Genomic DNA, 22,290 nt, shown 5'->3' with positions numbered 1-22,290 from the left:
AATGCAGATATGGCGAGCTGCAATGTTCGAGCAGGATTTCAACAAATTGCACGTTGCAGAAGTTTTCGGCTCTTTGATGAGCGTTTATTATTTCGTGGCCTGCTGGTTCAGAGTTTGCATTCTCTCGGTGGCATCTGGCAAAGTTTAAACGTCTGTGGCTCCAACTTCTTATGAAAAGTCACTTCAGTCAGTGCCCATACTGAAGAAGGGATCCAATTGGGCTCCACACAGAAGTCTAAGATGAGTGGATGAAAGCTGTGGGAGAAAAGTTTGTGCAGCAAAGCAGCGATTTTCCTCCTCTTTTAGAGTTTTGAAGGGCTGCGGTGTGTCTGTGCATCTGCATGTGTGTGTGTGTGTGTGTGGGTGAGTGTGAGTGTGAATGTGTGCGCGTGGCTCTTGCCCCCCCCCCCCCCCCCCCACTTGTCAAGGAGCTCCCCTGAGCTTCCTTCTCTGTGCTTTGGCACTAGAAGTCACCTCCTTTGGTGTTCGGCAGGCAGGTACACAACAGGAGCAGCTCTCTCTCTCTGAGCTGTTGAACTTTTCGGGAGGGGAAAAAAGGGAAGGGGAAGATTAAAAACAGCCCTGTGATGTGGAGTGCCGAGCTGCCTCCTGAGAATTCCTGGCATAATAATTTAAATGATCAAATGATACAGAGGAGACTTGTTAGCTGAGAAACAGCCTCCTAGTTGGCCCCATGGGCCTGGTGCTGCCGCGCATGCATTGCAAAACAGCTCCTCTGTTGTGCTAAAGAATCCCGCTTTTTTTTTAACCTCCTTTTCAGGAGCAGAGTTTTTCTACACTTTGCCTAGGTGTATACATGTCACTTAAGTCTCTGTCACATATTCATTGTAATCTCTCTCTTTTTTTTTGTCGTCTTTGCCATTCATCAGCATGTGAGAGGACTCATTAGATTAGATTTTTGAACATGTGAAGGGTCGGAACAGCACTTGTGTCATTAGGTCCAGGCTGTGAAATTTTCAAAGGCGGCTGAGTGGGGAAAGTCTGAGAGTCACTCTTTGGAAACAAGTCTCAGCGGAATAGCCTGCTTCTGTTGAAAGTGCGAAGCAGAAAACTCTGTAATGTGCTTCACAGACAGTGCACACAGTTAAACAGCTATTTTGCCTTTTTTGAAAAGTAGAAGTGTATGGGTATCATGTGAATCTCAGTTGTTCTTCCTGCACAGATTTGTTTGCGCGTGTTTCCACAGATCCCGCTCCTGTGCTGGAGGCCTCACATTCCCTGGAGGAAAGACTGCAGCAGCTTCAGAGTTCAGCCCCAGACAGCGAGGCCCTGGTACGAGAGATCAGTGGGCACTGGAAGAAACACCTGGAGTGCCTTGAAAAGACAGGTCAGCCTCAAATCATCTACATTAAGCGGCTGCTGCAGTACGTGTCTGCAGGTATACGAAGCTTCATTAAAATACACCTGGTGTTGAAATATATCTGAGTATCGGAGGAAGTGTGTACAAGCAACATCGTTAAATAAATAAACTGTCGTGTTTTATTTCTGAGCCCTCACTTTACCAACTCATGGCTCTTCATTTACACAGAGCCCGCAGAGGACGATCAGGCAATCTCAGACACAGCAGTGAATAAAGAGGCCCCAGAATCCAGCCCTCCAGCCTCCCTGATGACCCCAAACAGCACCCCGGCTCCTGGGGCCCCAGACTCCCCACAGCAGAACCACCGGGATCGTGCTAATGATGGCGGGTGAGAGCTAGTTTTTAATTTATAAAAATAATAAATTGTCGTTATTACCTGTGCACACGATGGTTTGTAATTCTTAAAGAAATATGTAATTGAAGATTATATTATATTTTCCAGCTCATGCTGACTTTAAACTGACTTTATTATTCTCATGTAGAGGTTTGTTATTTTGGGAATCTGCTTGAATACTTCCATCTTACACAGCTGCACCTTTTCTCACCCTGTCTGAAATACACCTTTTTAGCTCCCATCCCTTTTTCACAGGTAGCTCCACATATTTGATTTGTCAGACTTTTACCCCAAAGTATTTCTAGTACTTCCAGAAATGAACCAGTCTATTCTTTTTGCTGTTTTTGAGGCAAGACTGTTGACTGCTAACAAATCCATTTTGGCTTCTGTGCCTTCTAACATTGTCTCTGGGTGATAATTTTAAACATGAATGTAGACAATATCACTACACAGTCATTTCTGTGACTCATGTGAAGCCATTTGCGGTTTAAAAAATGACTCTAATGGCCGTGTTTTCACCACATAATGCTGCAGAAACATAAAAATATGTTCATACACCTTACATACAAATAATGTAAATTTGGCTGTATAAAAATATAGTGTATGTGAGCCCAGCGAGTGGGAGAGAAGCAAACAGATGGTAAAATTACACAGGGATTTTTCTTTTATGGTGGGGATATTACCGTCAGAACTAAAAGTTATATACTGGGTCTTCAGTTCCTCAGATGTTGGGAATACATGAAAATGTTTGGGTCCACTCCTGCAGCACACAGCGGAACATTTTGTGTACCTTGCTAACATATTTTAAAATTAGCACAAGCAGCTCTAGCATGGCGGTAATGGGAGGCAGCTGACTGCATCTGAACTTTTTAAGGCAGCTGCTCATTCTTTATCTGAAAGTTTGAAAAATTAGTTGCTCTAAGGGTATCATGTTAGCATGCTGCATAGTGAAATGGATAGTGAACAGAAGAAAAGCCTGGTAGTACACTAGCAGTGTTTCCAGATTGGGATGGACTACCCTGTATACTGGAAAACTTTTTTTAGTGGGCAAAAACAAACAACGCAGTAAAACGGGCAAAAGAATGTGGCCAGGCTTTATCTACATGCATCAAATGTGGCCCAAAACACGTCAGCATTTCAGTAATTTAAAGCATTTTCCCTTTGCTCTACTTGGTTTTGATTAACATTAAAAGTGCGCATTAACGTATGGCCATGATGTAGGCAGGAACTGACAAGAGTTTCTTTTCTCAGGGAGGAGGAGGAGAGCGCTGATGTTAGCATGGCTGACAGACTATCAGAGGCCGAGGAGAAGATCAAAGTTCTGCATTCATGTAAGTGGTTTAAACACTGGCATGTGCTGTAGCTGTTAGATTTAATATCAACCCATTAAAGAACCATTGCTTGTCTAATTGCAGTATGGTGCCCCCTGCTGCAACACTGCTCCCCGATTGGTGCTCGTGTTTACATAAATAAAAATGAGAAGTTGATATATCTTGTCAGTGTAAGTTGTCAGCTGTTAACTTATAACAAGCTGTGTTTTGAATCTGGAATGGATATTGATCCATCCTGAAATTGGACCTGTACAATGTAGCTTTAAGGTAAAAGTTCATGTGTCTTTTTTTTCTTCTTTTAACATGAATTTCTGACTCCCCCCTGTGTGTTTCTCATTAGCTTTGAACACTGCACAGACAGAGCTGCTGGAGCTGCGGTGTAAATACAACCAGGAGATGACGAACAAGTAAGAGTCTGCCTCTCATCTCACGTTTTCTGTTTACTTTGGCACACATTTCCAAATTTCAGAGGTTTTTCCCTGCTCCCTCCCACAGTCGTGACAGCTGCACGCCAGCATCACCGTAGCATTTCGAGTGCTCAAGCCGCTCTTATTTTACCTACATAAACTCACGTCCAGTGTAGAGCTGAGGAATGCCATTGTAAAAGCAGAGAGTGAGAGTGACTCAGCCACTAATGCAGGTCGATGAGAGAGGTCTGTGTTTGCTTTCACTGGCAGCTGGGCCTTGACAGCCCTCAAGAAGAATTGCTTCATTTAAAGATTGCTTCAGAAAACACTCTACCTTGTCCTGGTCTTTGAGCGCAATGTATCCACCACACGGCTGAAATGAATCTGAGCTTGTATGAAGGATGTCGATAGACATTCAAAGTAAACACTCCTTTGTTTGGGTTGTGCTCTAGAGCACAGTCAGCCGCTGCTAATGGATTTTCTCCCAGGCTTAATCCTTGGCGCAATTGAACTGATGTCTCCAGACCCGCTGCCATCCATTTTGTCGGATTGGACACATTTTCAGTTTGGCCTTACCTTTTTGCAAAGAGCTGCGATGTGAAAGAGCATCTCTGTCATGTAGTTTGTCATACTGTGTGTGCGTGTTGCCCCGGTCGCATTCCTCAAGGCCGACAGTAGCAGCAGCGACTCCGCAGCTCAAGCTGCAGCTATCCCGCCCTGACCCCAAGCGTCTGAGCGCTGGGCCGGGCCTCTATTAGTCTCACTGACTGTTTCCTCGGTGCTGATAAGAAAAACTATTTGTCTGCCTCGGCTTGAGTAGCTGAACAGGTAATCAATACAAAACATTTTCCGTAGTGCACAAGTTCATTAAACGTAGAACTGACACCTGTTAGTGTTTTCTGTCAGGAGGACGCCATCTATACAGGCCTTATTGGGCATGCCCATGACCCTTTAAAACTGGGGCTGCACCAACTGCAAGAACGGGATTGGTCGGAGGCATCATCTGACAGATAGCTGCACTACAGCCACGTTCACGCATGCATTGCATTCCTGAACTTTGCTCATACATACCTGACAGAAGTGCATGTGAGAATGTAGATGTCCAATCAGACATTTGCATTCATACCTGCACCAGCTTGATTCTCTTGCAAAGCCACATCGTGTTGATGAGTGAATAGAGCAGCTTATCTCCTGGTGCATTTATTAGTAGTGCATGGATGCCATGTGTCCTGCCTCCTGCACGCTCAAGCCACAAGTCTAGCTCCTCTAAACTTTGCAGAAGTGTGCACCACATAGGAGAGAGAGAGCAGCTGTTCTCTCAAAATTGTCAAGTTCATTTGTCTTAATGTCTTATGCACAAGTATTGAAAGATTGTATTTGTGCGTTCTTGTGATCCCATTGGATTAATAATTTTTCAGGTAATCACAGCTTTTGATGTGAGACAATGGAGCAGATAGGCGCAAACATGAAAGATAATGAGGGTTTGGCTGAATATAGTTAGTTTAATAAGGATTTAAAAAGTCTGATGTGTTCTTTGAACAGTTTTATTTCCTTTGGTTAAAAAGGACTGCTGTGTCCCGAAACTTGAGAAACCTATGTGCATATTTAAATCAATCACAGCGTTCTCGTTAATTCATCCTTATCTACCTTTTGAAAATCTGATCCCATGTGTGCAAAATGAAACTGTTGAACTTCAAACACACCTCATGAATGATCCTGCTGAGCTTCTGTTTAAATTAGACTTCTCTGATTGTTAGATGTATGGAGGCTGGAAGTTCAGCCTCAAGAGTTCTGAGGGGAAAAAAACACGATTCGTGTATGCATCCGCTCGCTCGGCCGCTGACGTTGTGCCATCAGAACTGTTCTTGGGGTATCTAGGATTATTAATGACCTGGGTTTACATAGACACCGGTTACACCTGGTGGATTAAAAAAAATCCATTATATTGAGAATATTTCCATGATTTTGAGGGAATAAACAGTTCGGGAGTTAATTTTTTGTTATTGTGGACTTTGCTTTGAAAATATGTCTCTCAAATTATAATTGATAGTTTTTTTTAATGCTTGGTAACATATTAGCTGTAGGGGGTGGGAATTTAAACTCACTTTTTCCAAAATCCCAGCTGAGTTTCTAATTTGAGGTACTGAATTGCCAGAATACAGACAGTGATAAAACTCAATTGCCAGTTCATTAGGGACTTTTAGCCTCTAGTGTGTTGAACAGTTTTTTTCCCCAAATATTCTGTGCATAATGATTTATGTGTAGTAAATGTTAGAATGTCGTTTTGAGTATAAAGTATATGTGTGAAACAAAACTCTGCAAAACTCTATTATGCATTTCCTGTTGTTGGTCAGTATTTGGTTATAGGGCCATAGCTTTCCTGAAATATGACTGTCACGCTACAGCTTTTTTTTCGTGTGCAGCAGAATGTGTAATAGCAGTTGGTTTTGTTGTTTTGTTTATTTGAAACTGAAAATATGTCGCCAGTAAACCTTCTCTGTCTGGATGTGCATGTGCTGCAGGGCGGAGGAGGTCGACGGCATCATGGCGAGTCTTGAGAAAGCAAACCAGGTGAGTTCGGTCTTCCTGTGCACTCCTCTGATTGAGATGCTCCTTCATTAAGGTAATCACTCCTGTAATCAAGCCTCGGCTTTAATTAGGCACCCTCCGCCCTGTGCCCCCCCCAACCCTCTCCTCTTCCTCCCCCCTTCTGCCTCCCGTGCCCTGAGAGTGTGATTAGTGAATGTAAACCCGAAGCCCGGTCGGTGGGCGTGCTACGGCAGCACGGCTCCACTCAGCAGAGAACAGGAGACTGCCGAGCGCGATTGATGCCGGAGTGCCGAACGCCGGGGTTCTTAGTTATCTCATTGCCTTGATTGCTTCCTGTCCTGGTGATACTTCTTTTCTTCTGCTTCCCTCTTCTCTGCTCTGATTTTCTCCCTCGCTCTCGTTCTCTCCCTCTCTCTGCTGCTGCTGCTCTCTGCCAACCGCTCCCAGATAAATGTTCTCAAAATGAATCATTAATTAGCAGGCCGGGTGTGACAGAGCAGGTAAACAGTTTGGGGAATAAAGTGGGCTGACTAAACACCCCTCGCAGCAGAATAAACCAGTGGCTGCACTCACCTCCTTGGGCCCCTGCTCAGGTTTTTGCTAAATTTTCTGAGCGAGGGCGCCTTTTTTTTTTTTTTTTTTTGATTTACTATGTTAGTGTGCTCTTGCTGTGATCAACTCATTAGCCAATTGATGTGGCCGGTGTATGAAAACTGTAACGCTGTGATGCCGTGTCTGTGCGCAGAGAGCGGAAATGGCTCAGAGGGAAGTGGAAAGGCTAAAGGAACAGCTATCCAGTGGCCACAGCGTCACCGCAGGGAGCTGCCATCCAGCAAAGGGCACTAGCAGGGTAAGAACTGTTACATGTTGGGTGTAAAATACTTTATTTTTCTTATTATTATTTTTTTCTTTTGTTTTTGTTTTTTTAATGGCCACAAATAATTTATTAGTCAACTGCAGGTATCATTTTGAGATATTTTACTTTATTTTCATTCATTTTCAATCCAGTCCTTGTACCTGACCATAGTATTGAATAGTATTGTATAAAAACATTATGTAGGAGTAGATAGTGGATAATAGGTATTGATTTGTAAATAACTGGACATGAATAACTTCAGTTTCTAATATAATATTAGGCTCTAACTGTTAAGCTCGTTCTCTTTCTTTTCACGTGACTTTGTTTAAAGATGGAACAGATTTTTGGGTCAACTTGAAAGAAAGGCACACGTGGAAACGAGAGAGCAGAGGTCAAATGTGATATAGATGTGATTAGATTTCATTCAAATATTTTCAAGCTATCGTGTTTATATATCATAAAATACACAGCTCAGCAAAAAAATCCATTTTAAGTTTTATCTTTAGACACGTTGTTACTAGCAGCCACACTCACATGTTCTCATTTCTTAAGTTGAATCCATTAAAACAAGGTGATTTACAAATTTTACAGCTATTAGTCGAAAGCCTGGCATATCTGAGCATCCTGGGCAGTGTGTCCTTAGCAAATAGAGGAAATGGGTGCAGAATAAAAGTACTAGTTGGTCTAAAAAACCTACAACAAAAAATCTACAACAGATGAATGGTGTCTGAAAGTGATGTCCTTCAGAAATAGGAACAAATCCAGCAAAGTCTGACACAAGACCTCAGAGATACACTTGGCCTTTTAGCCGATTGTTCACTGAAGCGTCAACAGAAACGGTCTCAGTGGAAGGATGGCTGTCAAGAAGCCCGTTTGAGGAACGCAAACCAGGAGAAAAGGCTGAGGTTAGCTAAATTACACTAGAACTGGACTACTGAACTGAAACTCATGGAGTGATGAATGATCCCAAACACACTACCAGCATACCTGGATTTAAAAAAACAAACAAAGGAACACTATCGGACATGGATTAGACTCCCCAGAGCCCCGCCCTCAAAATTGCAACTTAGAAAAGATAACAAACAGCCATAAATGCCTTCATAAGAATAAGTTAGTACCACATGTAACATTTCTGGTGAAAAATACAGTGAAAAGTCTAAAAGTAACTCCATGTGTTTTGTCCAATTGTTTCACTCTGCAAAGCCTGCAATGGCTGGATTTTTGCCTGTGGGTCTTATGTTTGACACCATTTTCAGTTCACATGTTAGCACATCAATCAAATAATGTTGATGTAATACTACTACTAATAAAATAATCACAAATTTGTTAATTCCATTTTTTTTTTTTACAGTTTATACCATAACATGTAACACAACAGCTAGATAAACACACACACATCAGTACACCTTTATTCTTCATGGCAGAGATTCAACAAGGCACTGGAAACATTCATCAGAGACTTTGGTCCATATTGACAACGAATCACACAGTTGCTGCTGAGAGATTCACATCATAGATCTATGATGTGAATCTCTCATTCCACCAGATCCCAAAGGTGCTCTATTGGACTGAGATCTGGTGACTTCTGAGCGCAGATAACTCATTGTTGTTTTCAAGAAAGCAGTTTGAGGTGATTTTAAGTTTGGGCAATGGTGTTTCATTCTGCTGGAAGCAGCCATCAGAAATGTCTCCCACACCAACACCACCAGCACCAACCTAAACCAATGATACAAGGCAGCATGGTCCACCCTTGCTTTCATGGTGTTCGTGCCAAATTCTGACCCTACCATCCAAATATCGCATCTAACTTGAGACTGGTCAGATTAGGCAATGTTGTTTTCAATCTTCTGTTAACTTCTTCAAGTTCGACATTCTCTTCTGCATTGGTTGTAACAAGTGGTTATTTGAGTTACTGTTGCTGCCTTATCATCTTGAAGCAGTCTGGACATTCTCCTGTGACATCAATAAAGCATATTCACCCACTGCCACTCTCTAGGGTTTACAGAGAATGACCCTAAAGTTAGTTGTGTAGAAAAATTACCAGTAGAGCGTCATTCTGAAATACTCAGACCAGCCCGTCTGGCACCAACAACGATGTCATGGTCAAAGTCACTTAAATCATGTTTCCTCCCCAGGCTGATGGTCAGTTTGGACTTCAGCAGGTCATCTTGACCATGCCCAAATGTCTAAATGCACTGAGCTGCTGCAATGTTATTAATTGATTAATTCATTTGTATTAACAAACAGTTGACCAGGCGTACTTAACAAAGTGGTCATTAACTAGATATTAGAGCATCTTAAAAACGTATTATGTACACATACCTTTTTAAAATGTTCAAACCACGTTTGACGTTTTGTTCTGTACAGATCACCAGATTATGAAATTATGAAATCCCTGCCAGAGGGCTTTTTAATTGGTGTAGAAATATTGAATGTTGTCTTTTATCAGTCTCTGAGATGAATTAGAATATGTTATTAATTGCAACCTCATCATCTTTGCAGAAGTCATATTCTCTCACCTTTCATTACCACAGCAGAGGTTGTGATTCACAGGCTGCCCTCACTCCCTTTATCACTTTTTTCCTCTCCCTCACTCTCACACCTTTTGTCACATCTTCCTGTCACCCTGTCAGGAGAAGAACGAGAAGGGAGAGGTGTTGCCCTCCCAGCTGGAGGCTGCCTTGCTGGCTAAAGACCGTGAAATCCTCCGCCTTCTCGAAAACATTCAGCGGCTGCAGTTCACACTGCAGGAAGTTCAAGAAACCTCAGCCAATCAGATTCTAGAGCTGGAGCGCCAGGTAGCCTATAAGACAGAAGCTATAGAGGTGAGTGGCTGGGAAACATGATGGGAAATGTGGGGAAGAGTCCTCCGTCCGCAGAATCTCTTATTAATTCAGAGGAAAATATTATCCTTCTGTGTTTTTGTTTCAGAGATTAGAAGCTAAACTGCAATCCCAGATGGACTATGAAGAGATTAAAACTGAACTCAGGTGGTTGATTGATATCGAACGTGTCAGTAATTCATAGTAATGTTAATGTACATCTAAATATATGACTGTGCTTCTTTTGGTTTTCGCCGTAGTATCCTAAAGGTAATGAAGCTGGCTTCAGCCAATGGCAGCTCATCCCAGGTACGCATGTTCCTGCACTTTGTACTTTTGTGTTACTCACAACAACAACTCCACCTCATTGTTAGTCCATTTAAAAAAACTCGGTGCTTTTCCTCAACATTTTGCCGTGACGTTTCAGAGAGCGGGAAAGTAAATAAGCGGCAGACAGAAATGAAGCAGGTCGAATCTTCTTACGTTTCACGCATGCGCAGTACTGGAACGTAAGCGTTTTCGGCCGTTTCAATGTGGACACACAACTCTGTGAAAACGATTGAAAACGCTAGTGTGGACACGGAGCGTTTTCAGACAAAAACGCCATTTTCAAATCTAAAGCTAGTGTGGACGTAGCCTTAGTGCCAGAGAATAAAACTACAGCAGTGCAATTGAATGCATCACTGGTCCATCATCCATTATATCCAATATAAGGATATCGGCAGCCACTACAATTGATTAATCTAGAATTAACAGCTTTTGTGTGTGGGTGTGTGTGTGGGTGTGTGTGTGGGTGGGTGTGTGTGTAGGATTCTGCTAAGGCTGCAGAGGCTCTTTTGCTGGATAAAGAGGCCTTTCTTCCATCTCACAAGTACCTGGTGGATAAGACCCGAATACTACACAGCAATGGTAAAATAAATGTCTCTTTTTTTTAGCCTATAAAGTTAAAAGAAAACTAGTACTAAGAGATTGTTAGTTTCTAAAAGGTGTTGAGTTTTGTCATCTACCAAATACTGCCTGTTTGTTTGGCACTCACTGGGCAGCTGATTCTATAGTTGATTACTTCCACATTTAAATCTCTGTGCTTAAACTGAGTTTGCATAATGTAGTCTGGATTTGCAAGGGTATAAAGTAAGCGATTTAATTCAGGAAATATCTTTTATAAGCTGAATAATAGTTAGGTCTTCATTGTTAAAGCCATGTAGCTGTACACATCCCATGTGTCCTGAGTGAGATGGCTTTTCTGTCACCAGATGATGACCATTCTGAGGATGCAGGCAGGGAGATAGGCAGGCCGCCCGGATCCCACTCATCCTCCTCTCAGGTGGACAGTCGTGCCTCCCCCAGCCCCGGTCCCCCCACCCTGGACCGCTCCTCCTCCAGCCATGATCTCCCCCGGCCTTTCTCAGTGTCGCCGTGCTCCGGGGACCGGCTGTCAGGAGACCACATCCTCCACAAACAGCTGTTATCTCCACACTTTAAAAAGGATGGCCTCATGGCTTTCCCTACCGCCCTCTATGCAGCCAAAGTCGCGCTTATGTCAGCCTCACAAGGGCCTGTGGGGGCGGGCAGCGTTGATGCCGGCTTGCCCAGCGACCAGTCAGAAAGCGGCAGCTCGACTGCAGGAGACGATGACCAACTGGACACGGCGGAGATCGCCTTCCAGGTGAAGGAGCAGCTGCTAAAGCATAATATTGGCCAGCGAGTGTTTGGCCACTATGTGCTGGGCCTGTCCCAGGGTTCGGTCAGCGAGATCCTGGCAAGACCCAAACCCTGGAGGAAGCTGACTGTGAAAGGCAAAGAACCTTTTATTAAGATGAAGCAGTTTCTGTCTGATGAACAGAACATTCTGGCACTCAGAACCATCCAGGTCCGACAGAGAGGTGAGTGCTAACTACTGTGTGTCACAGCCTGGGTCTCTGACCCATCGCTCTGAGTTTATTTTTGTATTCTTCTCATGTTATCTTTGTGATCATGTGTTATTCCTGTCTAGCTTAGGTTAAAGGCAGCCATTATTTATTGTTTCCTTGGTTTCCATGTTTGGATTCTTGCCTAGTTTATCATGTGTTTTAGGTCTGTAAGCTTAGTGTTGTCATGTCTAGTTTCCTGTTTTATTGTGAAGTTGTGTGTGTGTTCATGTGGTTAGTTTTACTCTCCCCTGTGTTTTCATTATGTTTAATTCTAGTCAGCTGTGTCCTCATGTGTTTCCACCTCCCCTGATCACCTCATGTGTGTATTTAAGTCCTCAGTCTTCCTGTGTTCAGCGTTTCATCGTCTGTTATCCACATTATAGTAAATCATAGTCTGTCATTCAAGTCATTGTTTATCATAGTTTTCATGTTGCCATCAGCCAAATAAAGGCTCGCTTTTTGTTTGAATTCAAGCTCTGTTCTCCTGTGTCTGCATTTGGGTTCGCATCTGAAGCACATCGGCTGCTCAGCCGTGACACCGTGACAGGACACGAACTAAATGAAAACCGTGCTGCAACACACAGATGTATAAAGTGCAATACACAATACCATTACAGCACATAACAACAGCTGACATAGCGTCAGAAAGTTTGGCAATTTAAGTTTGTTTTAAGCATAATTTGAAGACCGCTGGCTTGCAGATCAAACGTTAGAAGTGACAGTGATTTTCATCCACTGCACTGATACATGACGATAGATGAAGCACAATGAAGGTCATATTTTACAGTAACGATGAAATAATCAAATTAATTAAAGAAGTACCAGTCTGGAAACCATTAGGCTAGTCTGCTGACTGCCGGCAGCCAGCGGATATGTGTGCTAAGACTTCTGTTCTGTGCTCTGTTCATTGTTTTTGAATGCAGATAAATGGGGGGGAAGCTAATAAAAAGTGAAATCATCATCAGATAACTGTGGTTATTAAAGGCATTTTGGTACAGCCATTCCTCTTTGGCTCTCCATACAGACTGTTTACTTGCATGCAGCCAAAGCTTGAACATGCACTGCAAGCAGACTACAAATGGTATCCAGAAATATTCTTCATAAAATAAGTTTTTAGACAAAGTGCATTTCAGAATGCTTAGCGGGGACCTATTGCACTAATTTGCACGTCCCTGTTTTTATTCCTAGACTAACTTTGTATAATTCAAAATAATCCTTATTTAGCTTCCCCTTCCCTTTAAGCCAGCTGTCTTCTGATTGGTTGCTGTTTCCAATCAAAATCTTTGAAAGACATGTTGTTTGGGCTTAGTGGCAAGCAGAGCTGTGTACCTGTGATGACCATATTAGGCAAATATTCTCTCACTGACATCAATGAGAGGCAGAAGTAGAAAAAACTGTCTGAAGGCTTCACACAACTGGATATTCTGACCTCGTTATTTGAAACTTGATGGCTGATGTTTGTTATGAGCATTCGTATACAATATATGACTGAAAAGCTTCATCAGTTCTGTGCTACTATGTACGCAGAGGTTTTTAAAGCAGATGTATTGGTGGCTTAGCTCCTGGACCTGTGCACATTTAAACCTTCTACATTTAAATCTACTTGGCCCTCATCCTTGACTTCATCACGGTTTCCTCTGCCATGTTTATAGTGTTACTTTTAAACTTTGTTTTCTCCCTAGATTCACAGCTTTTGAAAGTTGAGCTTCCCGTATACTGCAACCTCAGACAGCACGCGCTCAAAGGCAGCCATTGATCTACCAGTCAAAAGCAAAGCCTTGGAACTGCTCTCTGATCAACCATCCCACTCACCCCCTCCTCTCTCCTCCCTCTCTCTCTATCTCCATCTCTTTCTGTTACCCTCTGTGGCAGGGAGCATCACTCCACGCATCCGAACTCCTGAAACTGGGTCAGACGACGCCATTAGGAATATCCTGGAGCAGGCTAAGAAGGAGATCCAGTCCCAGAGGGGTGAGGATGAAGCTTCGAGTCATAAGTCATAGTTAAAAGCCCTATTGATTGTTTGTTTTTGGTTTTTTTCTATGCACAATGAGTTCTATTATATATTTTGATCAGTACTTGAATGCATCTAGATTAGAAAGGAAAGGTGCTTTGAGTGTGCGTCAGTGTCAGCGTGTGTGTTTTTCTTGTTTAGGTGATGTCAAGTCATCTCTAAACAGCTCATCAGGCAGAAGCAGTAACGGGCCTGGCAGCAGCTCTGACGACACCATAAAGAGCATCCTCGAACAGGCCAGGAGGGAGATGGAAGCTCAGCAGCAGGCCCTGATGGAGATGGAAGTGTGCGGCAGGGCTTCGACTGCTAGCTCAGGAGTTCAGGTGGAACGTCTGGGGCCCCCCGAGCGCTCCAGGGGCCTGCCTTTACCCATCTCCATCAAGCAAGAGGAAGGGGGCTGCATTACAGTGTGCACAGCCAACCCCGTGAGCAGCCCCCAGACACCCCTCAGCGTCCTCTCCCCTGCCGCTTTCGTCCAGAACATCATCCGCAAAGTCAAATCAGAAATCGGCGAAGCGGGCACCTACTTCGATCAGCACTGGTCTCAGGAGCGGGGATCTATGGTGCTCGGCGGCGGAAGCAGCTCTCGGCCCTTCAGCTCGGTCTCCCCTTCCTTGTCTTCCTCCTCCTCCGGGCCCTCCACCTTACCCCGGCCGTGGCTGCGTCTGGAGAACGGCGAGGGTCTCCCCAACAGTGAGGAGGCCTCTGCTGCCGAGGACGAGCTGGGCCTGAGCCGGCCGGTGGAGGTGAAGGTGGAATCAGATACCTCGGTAAGCGGGGAGTCCCCAGGACCCGGCCCGGGACGCCTTTCCTATTATCCAGCATATATCCCCCGTGCACTGAAGCCCACCGTGCCCCCGCTGACACCAGAGCAGTATGAGATGTACATGTACCGGGAGGTGGACACCATCGAGCTGACTCGGCAGGTGAAGGAGAAGCTGGCAAAGAATGGCATCTGTCAGAGGATCTTTGGTGAAAAGGTCAGATGTTGGCCTTTCACATTAAACGCATACTGCAAATGAAACAGCCTGCAAATACAAAAGAAGAAAAATGATATTTAGTTTAAACTTTTCAGATTTTCAGAGCATGTGAAATATTAGACTGAGGTGATCTCAGTAAACATAAAACACATTTTAATTATGTTAAAAAAAGAACATGAAACTCATCCATGTGGAAAAGTAATGGACTCCTTTTAAACCTAATAACAGGTCCCGACACTTTAGTAGCCGTATCTGCAGCTCAGAGCTTTGCATAATACGGCGCTGGTATTTGACGTCGCTGTGAAAGAATTTTAGCCCGCTCTTTAGAATTTCTTGCAGCAAACTTGACATAATGATGTGAAGTCTTGACATTATATGCCCTGTAAAAAAACGGTTAAAAGTTTGCCTTTTTATTACTTTCTGCATACAACATTGTCCTAAAAAGCCTTCAGGTGCTTTCCCCCACATGTCAGACAGCAATAGATTCTGCTTTGCTGCTCTTCCTTTGAATCCTAGTTTCTCACATCTCTTTCTTAACCATCAACATTTTTAGCTGAGAGGCTTGCGTTTGGTTGAGTTGTCATTCGTGCCCTTGAAAAACCTTTTAGAGGCTGCCCGCAAGTTTTACCATACCATATTATTCTCCCTAGCTGTCACAGTGGTTTGGGAGGGCATCTGAGCAGCTCATCTCTTTCAGAGTTACATTTGTGGTGCAATGTGCTTGTGGGACTTTTGTGGTGTGAACCTGAGGGAAATACGGCTATTTTTTATTAATTAATTAATTTTTATCGGGTGTTCCTTAAATGAATAACATTATAATCTCAGTCTGGTTTTTACTGCTGCATAGCTGAAAGGTTCTGAGTTTGGATCTGTTGCTGGAACGTTCTTTCACTTTTCAGCCAAAGTCATCTTTTCAACAACTCTTTGCTGAGCGGAACGTGTTAGTTTTCCTTCACCCAGGTGTTATATTTTCTGTGACAAACACACAGAAGATTAAATCTTTTTTTTAAAAAACGGTGTGTTTTTATTTGCATTTTCCCTGAAATGAGCTACTGAAGACTCGGTATCGGTTTTGTTAGTTCAAGCCCCAGAAAGTGTGCCTTTATTGTCGGTAAAATCCCTCTGGGTGTCTTCCTAGGCAGCCTTTGTGATATATCACTTTATTCTGTCTGGAGTGGATAAAATATAACGAGTGTCACAAAGGTTTTTTTCGAGTAATATGAAAGGTGCTGTCTTCCTTCTCTGCTGTGTTGATATGACTGTTGTAAAATATCTTTAATGCAAGTCCCACTAAAGCTGAAGACGGTGCAGCAGTTTTTTTATTTTTATAATATACGATCATGTGGGAAAAAAAAGGAAGAAAATTTATCACTACAGAAATTTGCGCATTTGAATCGCAGAAATATAAATCACATATGAAAATAATCAAATATGAGGTGTGCTGCAAATCGAACTTAAACCTTTAAACAGGAAGATTTATAGTACATTGTCTCCCTCCAGTGGTTGTATGGGGAAAGTGCATGACCAAACAGATTTCCATCTTTCACAATAATAACTTGGAGCTTCAGTCGTTTCTGTGCAACATACACATTTGATGTGAGAAATGACATAAATATATCAACCAGTGTTTGTGTTCCAGGTGCTGGGGCTTTCTCAGGGCAGCGTGAGTGATATGCTGTCTCGGCCCAAACCCTGGAGCAAGCTGACCCAGAAAGGCAGGGAGCCCTTCATCCGTATGCAGCTGTGGTTACTGGATCAGCTAGGACAGAGCCTTAACCAGCCCCCAAACCAGGGCCACACTCAGGGTGAGTCTGCATTTCACAACACACGCTTGAGAATATCTAGACTGCTTGAGAAACTTTGCAACTAAAAAAAAAACCCAAAAACACACACACAGCTTACATAGTCAACTGCGTGTATTTATTTATTCGATTGGTGTGACTATTCTTTCCTACTTACAGATAAAAGCCCAGTGACGGCCCAGTCCTCACCATCCCCACCTCCCAGCCCAGCAGACAGCCACCCAAGTCCCCTGGTAGAGCCTGTGAGTCTCTCCATGGAGAGCAGTAAAGAGAACCAGCAGCCAGAGGGCCTGAGCTTGGGGTTGTCCACCCACCCAGAGGGAGTGAAATCCACTCCCAGCCTCATGACCTTGCATCAGCCCACAAACCCACTGGGCATCCAGGAGCTGGTGGCCATGTCTCCAGAGCTAGATACCTATGCCATCACCAAGAAGGTCAAAGAGGTGCTAACAGATAATAACTTAGGTGGGTCTGAGTTCACAACTTGGGATAAAAAACTCCCCAAAACACCTCTTAAAGACACCATAGCAACTATACACCTGTGTGTATTTGTTCTCCACAGGCCAGCGTCTTTTTGGGGAGACCATCCTGGGCCTGACGCAGGGCTCGGTGTCTGACCTGCTCTCCAGACCCAAACCATGGCACAAGCTCAGTCTGAAAGGCAGGGAGCCCTTCGTCCGCATGCAGCTGTGGCTCAACGATCCTCACAATGTAGACAAGCTGAGGGCCATGAAAAAGATGGAGAAGAAAGGTGGGAACCAGAGTCTACTCTGTAATATGACGGAGGACATGATTCTGACACGTTTGTACTCTGCATGCCATACTCTGCATGTCTCTGTCTGCCCTCCAGCCTATTTGAAGAGGCGATACGGCCTGCTGAGCACCGGCTCGGACAGCGACTCGCCCAGCACTCGCTCTGAGTGTGTGAGTCCGGCTTTGGCCTCTCTGGACTTGTGCCCCTACAGCCAGGCGAAGAAGCCTCGGGTGGTGCTGGGAGCCGAAGAGAAAGATGCCCTGAAGAAGGCCTACCTTTTAGAGCCCTACCCTTCTCAAAACACCATCGAGATGCTGGCGTCGCAGCTCAACCTCAAAACCAACACCGTCATCAACTGGTTTCATAACTACAGGCCAGTCCTTTGTAACCTTTACAGATGGCTGTTTTTGTTGTTTTTATTATTACTGTATATTTACTTTAGGTGGACAGCTCACACTACAATCAAAATCTGTTTTTTCTTCTCTGGCCTCCAGAGCTGTGTTGTCCAGTGTTGAAGAGAACTGCTATAGAGCCATTTCTTGAATAGTATGGCAAGAGACATTACAGAAATTTCATTTAGGAACTATTTTCTTTCTATTGTCTACATCCAGTAGAAAGAAAATAGACAAATAGACGTGTATTTTTTTTTTTTTTTGAGTAATCAAGTCCTGATTTCTGAAATATAAAACCTAAAGAGCCAAAGCAAGAATATGTAAATCTAATTTTGTGATAAACTGTCTCTTACACTTCAACTGAAATCTGATTTAGAAAGTAAACTTTAGTCTCTAAAGTCTCTTTCAGTCAATGTCTAACTGTGGTATTTGTGTGCAGGTCCAGGATGCGACGGGAGGTGCTGATGGAGGGTCTGCCAGACAATGACACGGATGCTGAGCACCACAGCTACTCCCCCTCAGTGACACGGAGCCCTCACTCTGACGGAGAGGAGAGGAGGCTGCAGCAGCCCTCAGGACACATCCATTCCAGCCTTCCTCTTAGTGCCAACACCTCACTGCCTCATGTCAAACAGGAGGCATTAGACAGGGAAGACGACACAGAGGAGGGAAGGGAAAGCTCGGCGAAACAGTCCAGGGTTCAGTGTTTTCCAACAGCCGTGCCGCTGCCGCAGTTGAAAAGTGAGCACGAGGACTCCGTCGCGGGCTGTCGCGAGCCCCACTTGGCAGGCCAGAGCCTGAGGCAGGAAGAAGGTCAGGGTCTCTACCCTGGAGGGCTCTCCGTAGACGGCCCACAGAGAAGCAATCAGACCAGGCACGAGGGGGAAGACTCCGGAAAGTCACCCGTCGACCCGGTCAGTTTCAAGGCTTCGTCAGAGCCCTGCCGCAGCAGCCTGGAGGTCTCCCTCAACTCGCCCTCTGCTGCATCCTCACCGGGCCTCATGATGTCAGTCTCGCCCGTTCCCTCCTCCTCTGCGCCCATATCGCCCTCGCTGCCCAACCCTCCATCGACGAGCACCAGTCACAGCCTGGACCCTAACCCGCCCCCTCCCTTCCAAAGTCCCAAACTCAACAGGAGCACTCAGAGACGCACGGAGAAAATGGCCAACCTCAATAACATCATCCACAGGTTAGAGAGAGCAGCCAATCGAGAAGAGACTCTGGAATGGGAGTTTTAAGTCCACTTTAGGTGTATCCAAACCTTTGCGCCACACAGGAGAGTCTCAGAAGCTTCCTGACGTCTTTAAATGGAGCGTGGCTCCTGAAGGCCTGTCCTCCAAGAATGATAACTCACAGGAAATGGGAACACGGAGCTAATCATACGGTTGAATTCCCTACAAGAACTTGAGAGTTGAAAAAAAATTTATAAATGTGTATTAGTTTGTTTGTTTTTTTTCCTTTTGATAATGCATACTACTTTGAAATATATGTGACAGCACTAGCTGTCATTTTACCTATTGGACTTGACATGAAGACTTTTGCAGCTATGGTGTCATCAAATGTACACTGAAGTTCTGTAGATTGCCACTGGGTGAGATTAAAAGAAGACCCCTGTCTTAAGCCATTAAAAGCACTATAACTATTTGAAAAGAGACACTGACCAAATTTGCTACTTTTTGAATAGCAATTTTTCAGATTTTGTCTGTAAGACTGGACAGTTTAAGTCAAGTAACATGAAATCCTATTACTGACTGAGGGATAGTCCTTTAAGACTCTAAATATTCAACATCTTGTATGTACTTAGTTTCCTGGTGATATGTTTTGAAATATTTGTAACTCACTCGTATAAAATGTGGTTGTACATGTTGTAGAATTGTCTGCAATAGCCTTCTCTAAACCTGATGTAGCATGGTACTCACCTGACCCTGTTTATCCTCTGTAGTTAGTCACCTGTGATTATACTTGAGCGAAAACACGAGAAAAAAGAAAAAAGTTGAAAACCCTGCAAAAAATGCGAAAAAAAAAAAGAAAAAGGAAATGTTAAACCTAATGAGTAGAGTACTTTTGAAGTGTTTTTGGTTTCTTTAGTTTGCTTTGAATAATCCTCGAGGTTTACAGTTTAGGGCCCTTGTGCTTTTGGTAGTGAGTGCAACAGTCACTTCGCACGAGCACAGTTTACACGATTTCTTTCTGACTTACCTCTCTGACTCTCTAAGGCACTGGTTCTCAGACTGTAACGGGCCAAGACACAGGACACCCAGTTTACCTCAGATTATGTTGATGCACATCATGCGACGACCATGCGTTCCATTCTTTTGCATAAACATGACGCACACTTGTTTGGACCGAGGGAGGGAAGGCGCTGGCGTATCATGCTTCGGGTGTGAGCTCACGCCTCAGAGGGTCAAACAATGAAGCGAGTGGTGGTGGTGATTGGGGGGCTGGGGGGTTATGAGATAAATCTGCTGCTGTTCGTCCCTTTGTATGTGTTATGGAGTAACACCCGATTGATTGCACATTCTGAAAATGTGCATTTTACTGTAAATTATACGGATCAAAACACCTCAAGCACTGAGATGCTGTTTAGCTAGGCCACCCCTGCTCTGTGTTGATCTACTTTGAGGCTGAAGTTCCCAGTGTTTAAAAGCATGATACGTACAGTGTGACCTCTCATCAGTCTGTAAGTACGCTATATTCAAGAACACAAAAGGTTACAGGTATCCCCTCATATTATCTTTGACCACGTGTGTATTGTGTCTGTAGACGTTTCTTTGTCATGCTTGCAAGATGTTCTTTATGTATTTTGCCTCTATTTTATACTCAGAACAGTTAACTAGATATTCAATACCTCGTGTATGAAGTACTTACAGCACTTAGATTTTTTTGATAATTGTGAGGACTCAAGAAAAATCTCAAATATCAACATTATCCTAACTTAGTGTCCACAAGTCTTTGCCTTTACTGTATCGTTGAAGTTGGTAGTGAACACTTGCACATGTCTACATAGTTCAGAGGACTTGGATTGTATTATGTAGAGATATATATTACACAATTACTAAAAAAAATACTATCTTACATTCTTGGAACAAAAATGTGCTGATTATATTGAAATAGAGTGTACAGATTTAATAAACCAAACCCATTCAAGCCAGTTCTGGTCTGGCAAGCTTGCCCACGTTTTAGACCTTCTCTCAGGGTAGTCTTGCTTTTTAAAGCTTTATTGAAACAGTTGCTCTCATCAGTGGTGTTGAATATGAAAACTATGTGATGTGGAGAATGACTCCGTTAAATATTCGACGAACATGTGAAAGTTGTATGATTACGGGATTTTCGACACTCACACGGAGGGGAAAAAAAGCGGATTGTTAGAAAGTCGTGGCTGTTTTGTAATTCCTTACATGGATGTGTCAAAGTACAGTGTCGAGCGGAACCACCAGGATGAGGCTAAATGGGTTGCATTTTTTAGATCAGTAGACTTTGCTCTTGGAAATACTGTTTTGTTTTGTTTTTGTTTTGTTTTTGTTTTTTTCTTGGAGCCACAGAAGATTTCTCTCTGGTTTTCTTAGCATCATATTTTGTGCATAATATACTGTATGATTAGAAGTGGCATTTCTTATGTGAAAGCTTCATTGTTTCTCAAGGTAACATGGACATATGGCTGAAAATGAAATGTATTTACCCAGACCATTATCTCTTCATGTAAAGCTCATCTCATTGTTTTGCATGCAAATCCATTCTGCTCACACAACAAGGGATAGACTGTTTTTGTGTTATTGTTCTTGCACAGGGACATTGAATCAGCACTTGAAGTCTTTTTGCATTAGGGAAGTCCACACATGGTGCAGCTGAGAAATTTGGCTCTCACAAACTTGTCAAGATTATGGTCAAATCAGAACCTGAGACTGGCCCTACAAACGTTATACTTCCAGATTTATTTTGTGCCATATCACCTGCCCCATGCATTATCCTCATGGAGAAATGCCTTGTGGTGAAGTCTGTTCTGAGAGCGGTGTAGGGCTTTTTGTAAGTACAGAAAAAAGCAAAGCTTTTTCTATATCACAATAGCCCTGCACAGTAGATGTTTTAATTTTATAACTGACTTCAGTCACTAAATAATGGAGAAACTGATTGATTGGCAAAACTTGAATAAATGCATTAAGATTTGCTTATATGAAAAAAAAATCTGGCACCGAGGGTTTGTCACCAAGGGAAGTTGTCATTTATAAGTCAGCTGTGGGCCAATCGAAAGAAGCATCCTTCAGGCTTAGATAACTGTCTGATGCCTCACGTCAGACTATTAATTGTTAAAGAATGGACAATGATATGCCAAGCATCTTGGAAATGAAATTGCATAGGCTGTGTAAGCCATCAGTCAATACATAATTGTTTAAGATCCTGCTGTGTTGTGTTTTTATTTATTTTTTTATTTTATAATGAGCAATGAGCGCTCCACATATTAACATACAAAAGTTACTGCAAATTCATGTGCATATATAAAACCTTACACTGTAGCGTGCGTCCCTAACTAAGTGTAATCATTTGCACTCTTCTCTTTCAGTGAAGGAAACACTTCATTTTTCCTATTCAATTCAGGGTCATTCATGTCCACTATATTAAGCATACGATGATACTTGGGCAATTGTGGATCTTATAAATATGACAATAAACACCACTGGATTTTCAAAGAAAAGCCAGTCAAACAAAGTAGACTGAATGTTTATTTATTTAGGAAAATGACTCACTATTACATTCATTAA

General features: G+C 43.2%; 1 protein-coding gene across 6 annotated transcripts in view; it reads left to right on the top strand.

Annotated features, from left to right (window-relative positions):
• cux2b (cut-like homeobox 2b) overlaps positions 1-21,983 on the top strand; it is a 98,184-nt gene extending 76,201 nt beyond the window's left edge. For 4 of the 6 annotated variants that reach the window (XM_082554450.1, XM_082554452.1, XM_082554453.1 and 1 more), the window contains 18 exons: positions 1,208-1,348; positions 1,550-1,709; positions 2,967-3,046; positions 3,387-3,453; positions 5,976-6,024; positions 6,749-6,853; positions 9,493-9,684; positions 9,791-9,849; positions 9,942-9,990; positions 10,491-10,590; positions 10,935-11,564; positions 13,464-13,562; positions 13,747-14,585; positions 16,225-16,390; positions 16,547-16,852; positions 16,950-17,138; positions 17,238-17,514; positions 17,973-21,981. In XM_082554450.1, the coding sequence (XP_082410576.1) occupies positions 1,208-1,348; positions 1,550-1,709; positions 2,967-3,046; positions 3,387-3,453; positions 5,976-6,024; positions 6,749-6,853; positions 9,493-9,684; positions 9,791-9,849; positions 9,942-9,990; positions 10,491-10,590; positions 10,935-11,564; positions 13,464-13,562; positions 13,747-14,585; positions 16,225-16,390; positions 16,547-16,852; positions 16,950-17,138; positions 17,238-17,514; positions 17,973-18,771 (4,307 nt within the window). In that variant the 3' untranslated portion in view covers positions 18,772-21,981. Of the gene's footprint in view, positions 1-1,207; positions 1,349-1,549; positions 1,710-2,966; positions 3,047-3,386; positions 3,454-5,975; positions 6,025-6,748; positions 6,854-9,492; positions 9,685-9,790; positions 9,850-9,941; positions 9,991-10,490; positions 10,591-10,934; positions 11,565-13,463; positions 13,563-13,746; positions 14,586-16,224; positions 16,391-16,546; positions 16,853-16,949; positions 17,139-17,237; positions 17,515-17,972 lie in introns of all 6 variants that reach the window. The other 2 variants (XM_082554451.1, XM_082554455.1) reach the window with 2 other exon arrangements.
• The last annotated feature ends 307 nt before the right edge of the window (positions 21,984-22,290 follow it).

Source organism: Aulonocara stuartgranti (assembly GCF_965226115.1).
Source record: "Aulonocara stuartgranti genome assembly, chromosome: 12".
In the NCBI taxonomy this organism is placed as follows: domain Eukaryota; kingdom Metazoa; phylum Chordata; class Actinopteri; order Cichliformes; family Cichlidae; genus Aulonocara; species Aulonocara stuartgranti.
Note: the sequence above shows the minus strand (reverse complement) of the source record. Positions and strands in the feature narration are given on the sequence as shown.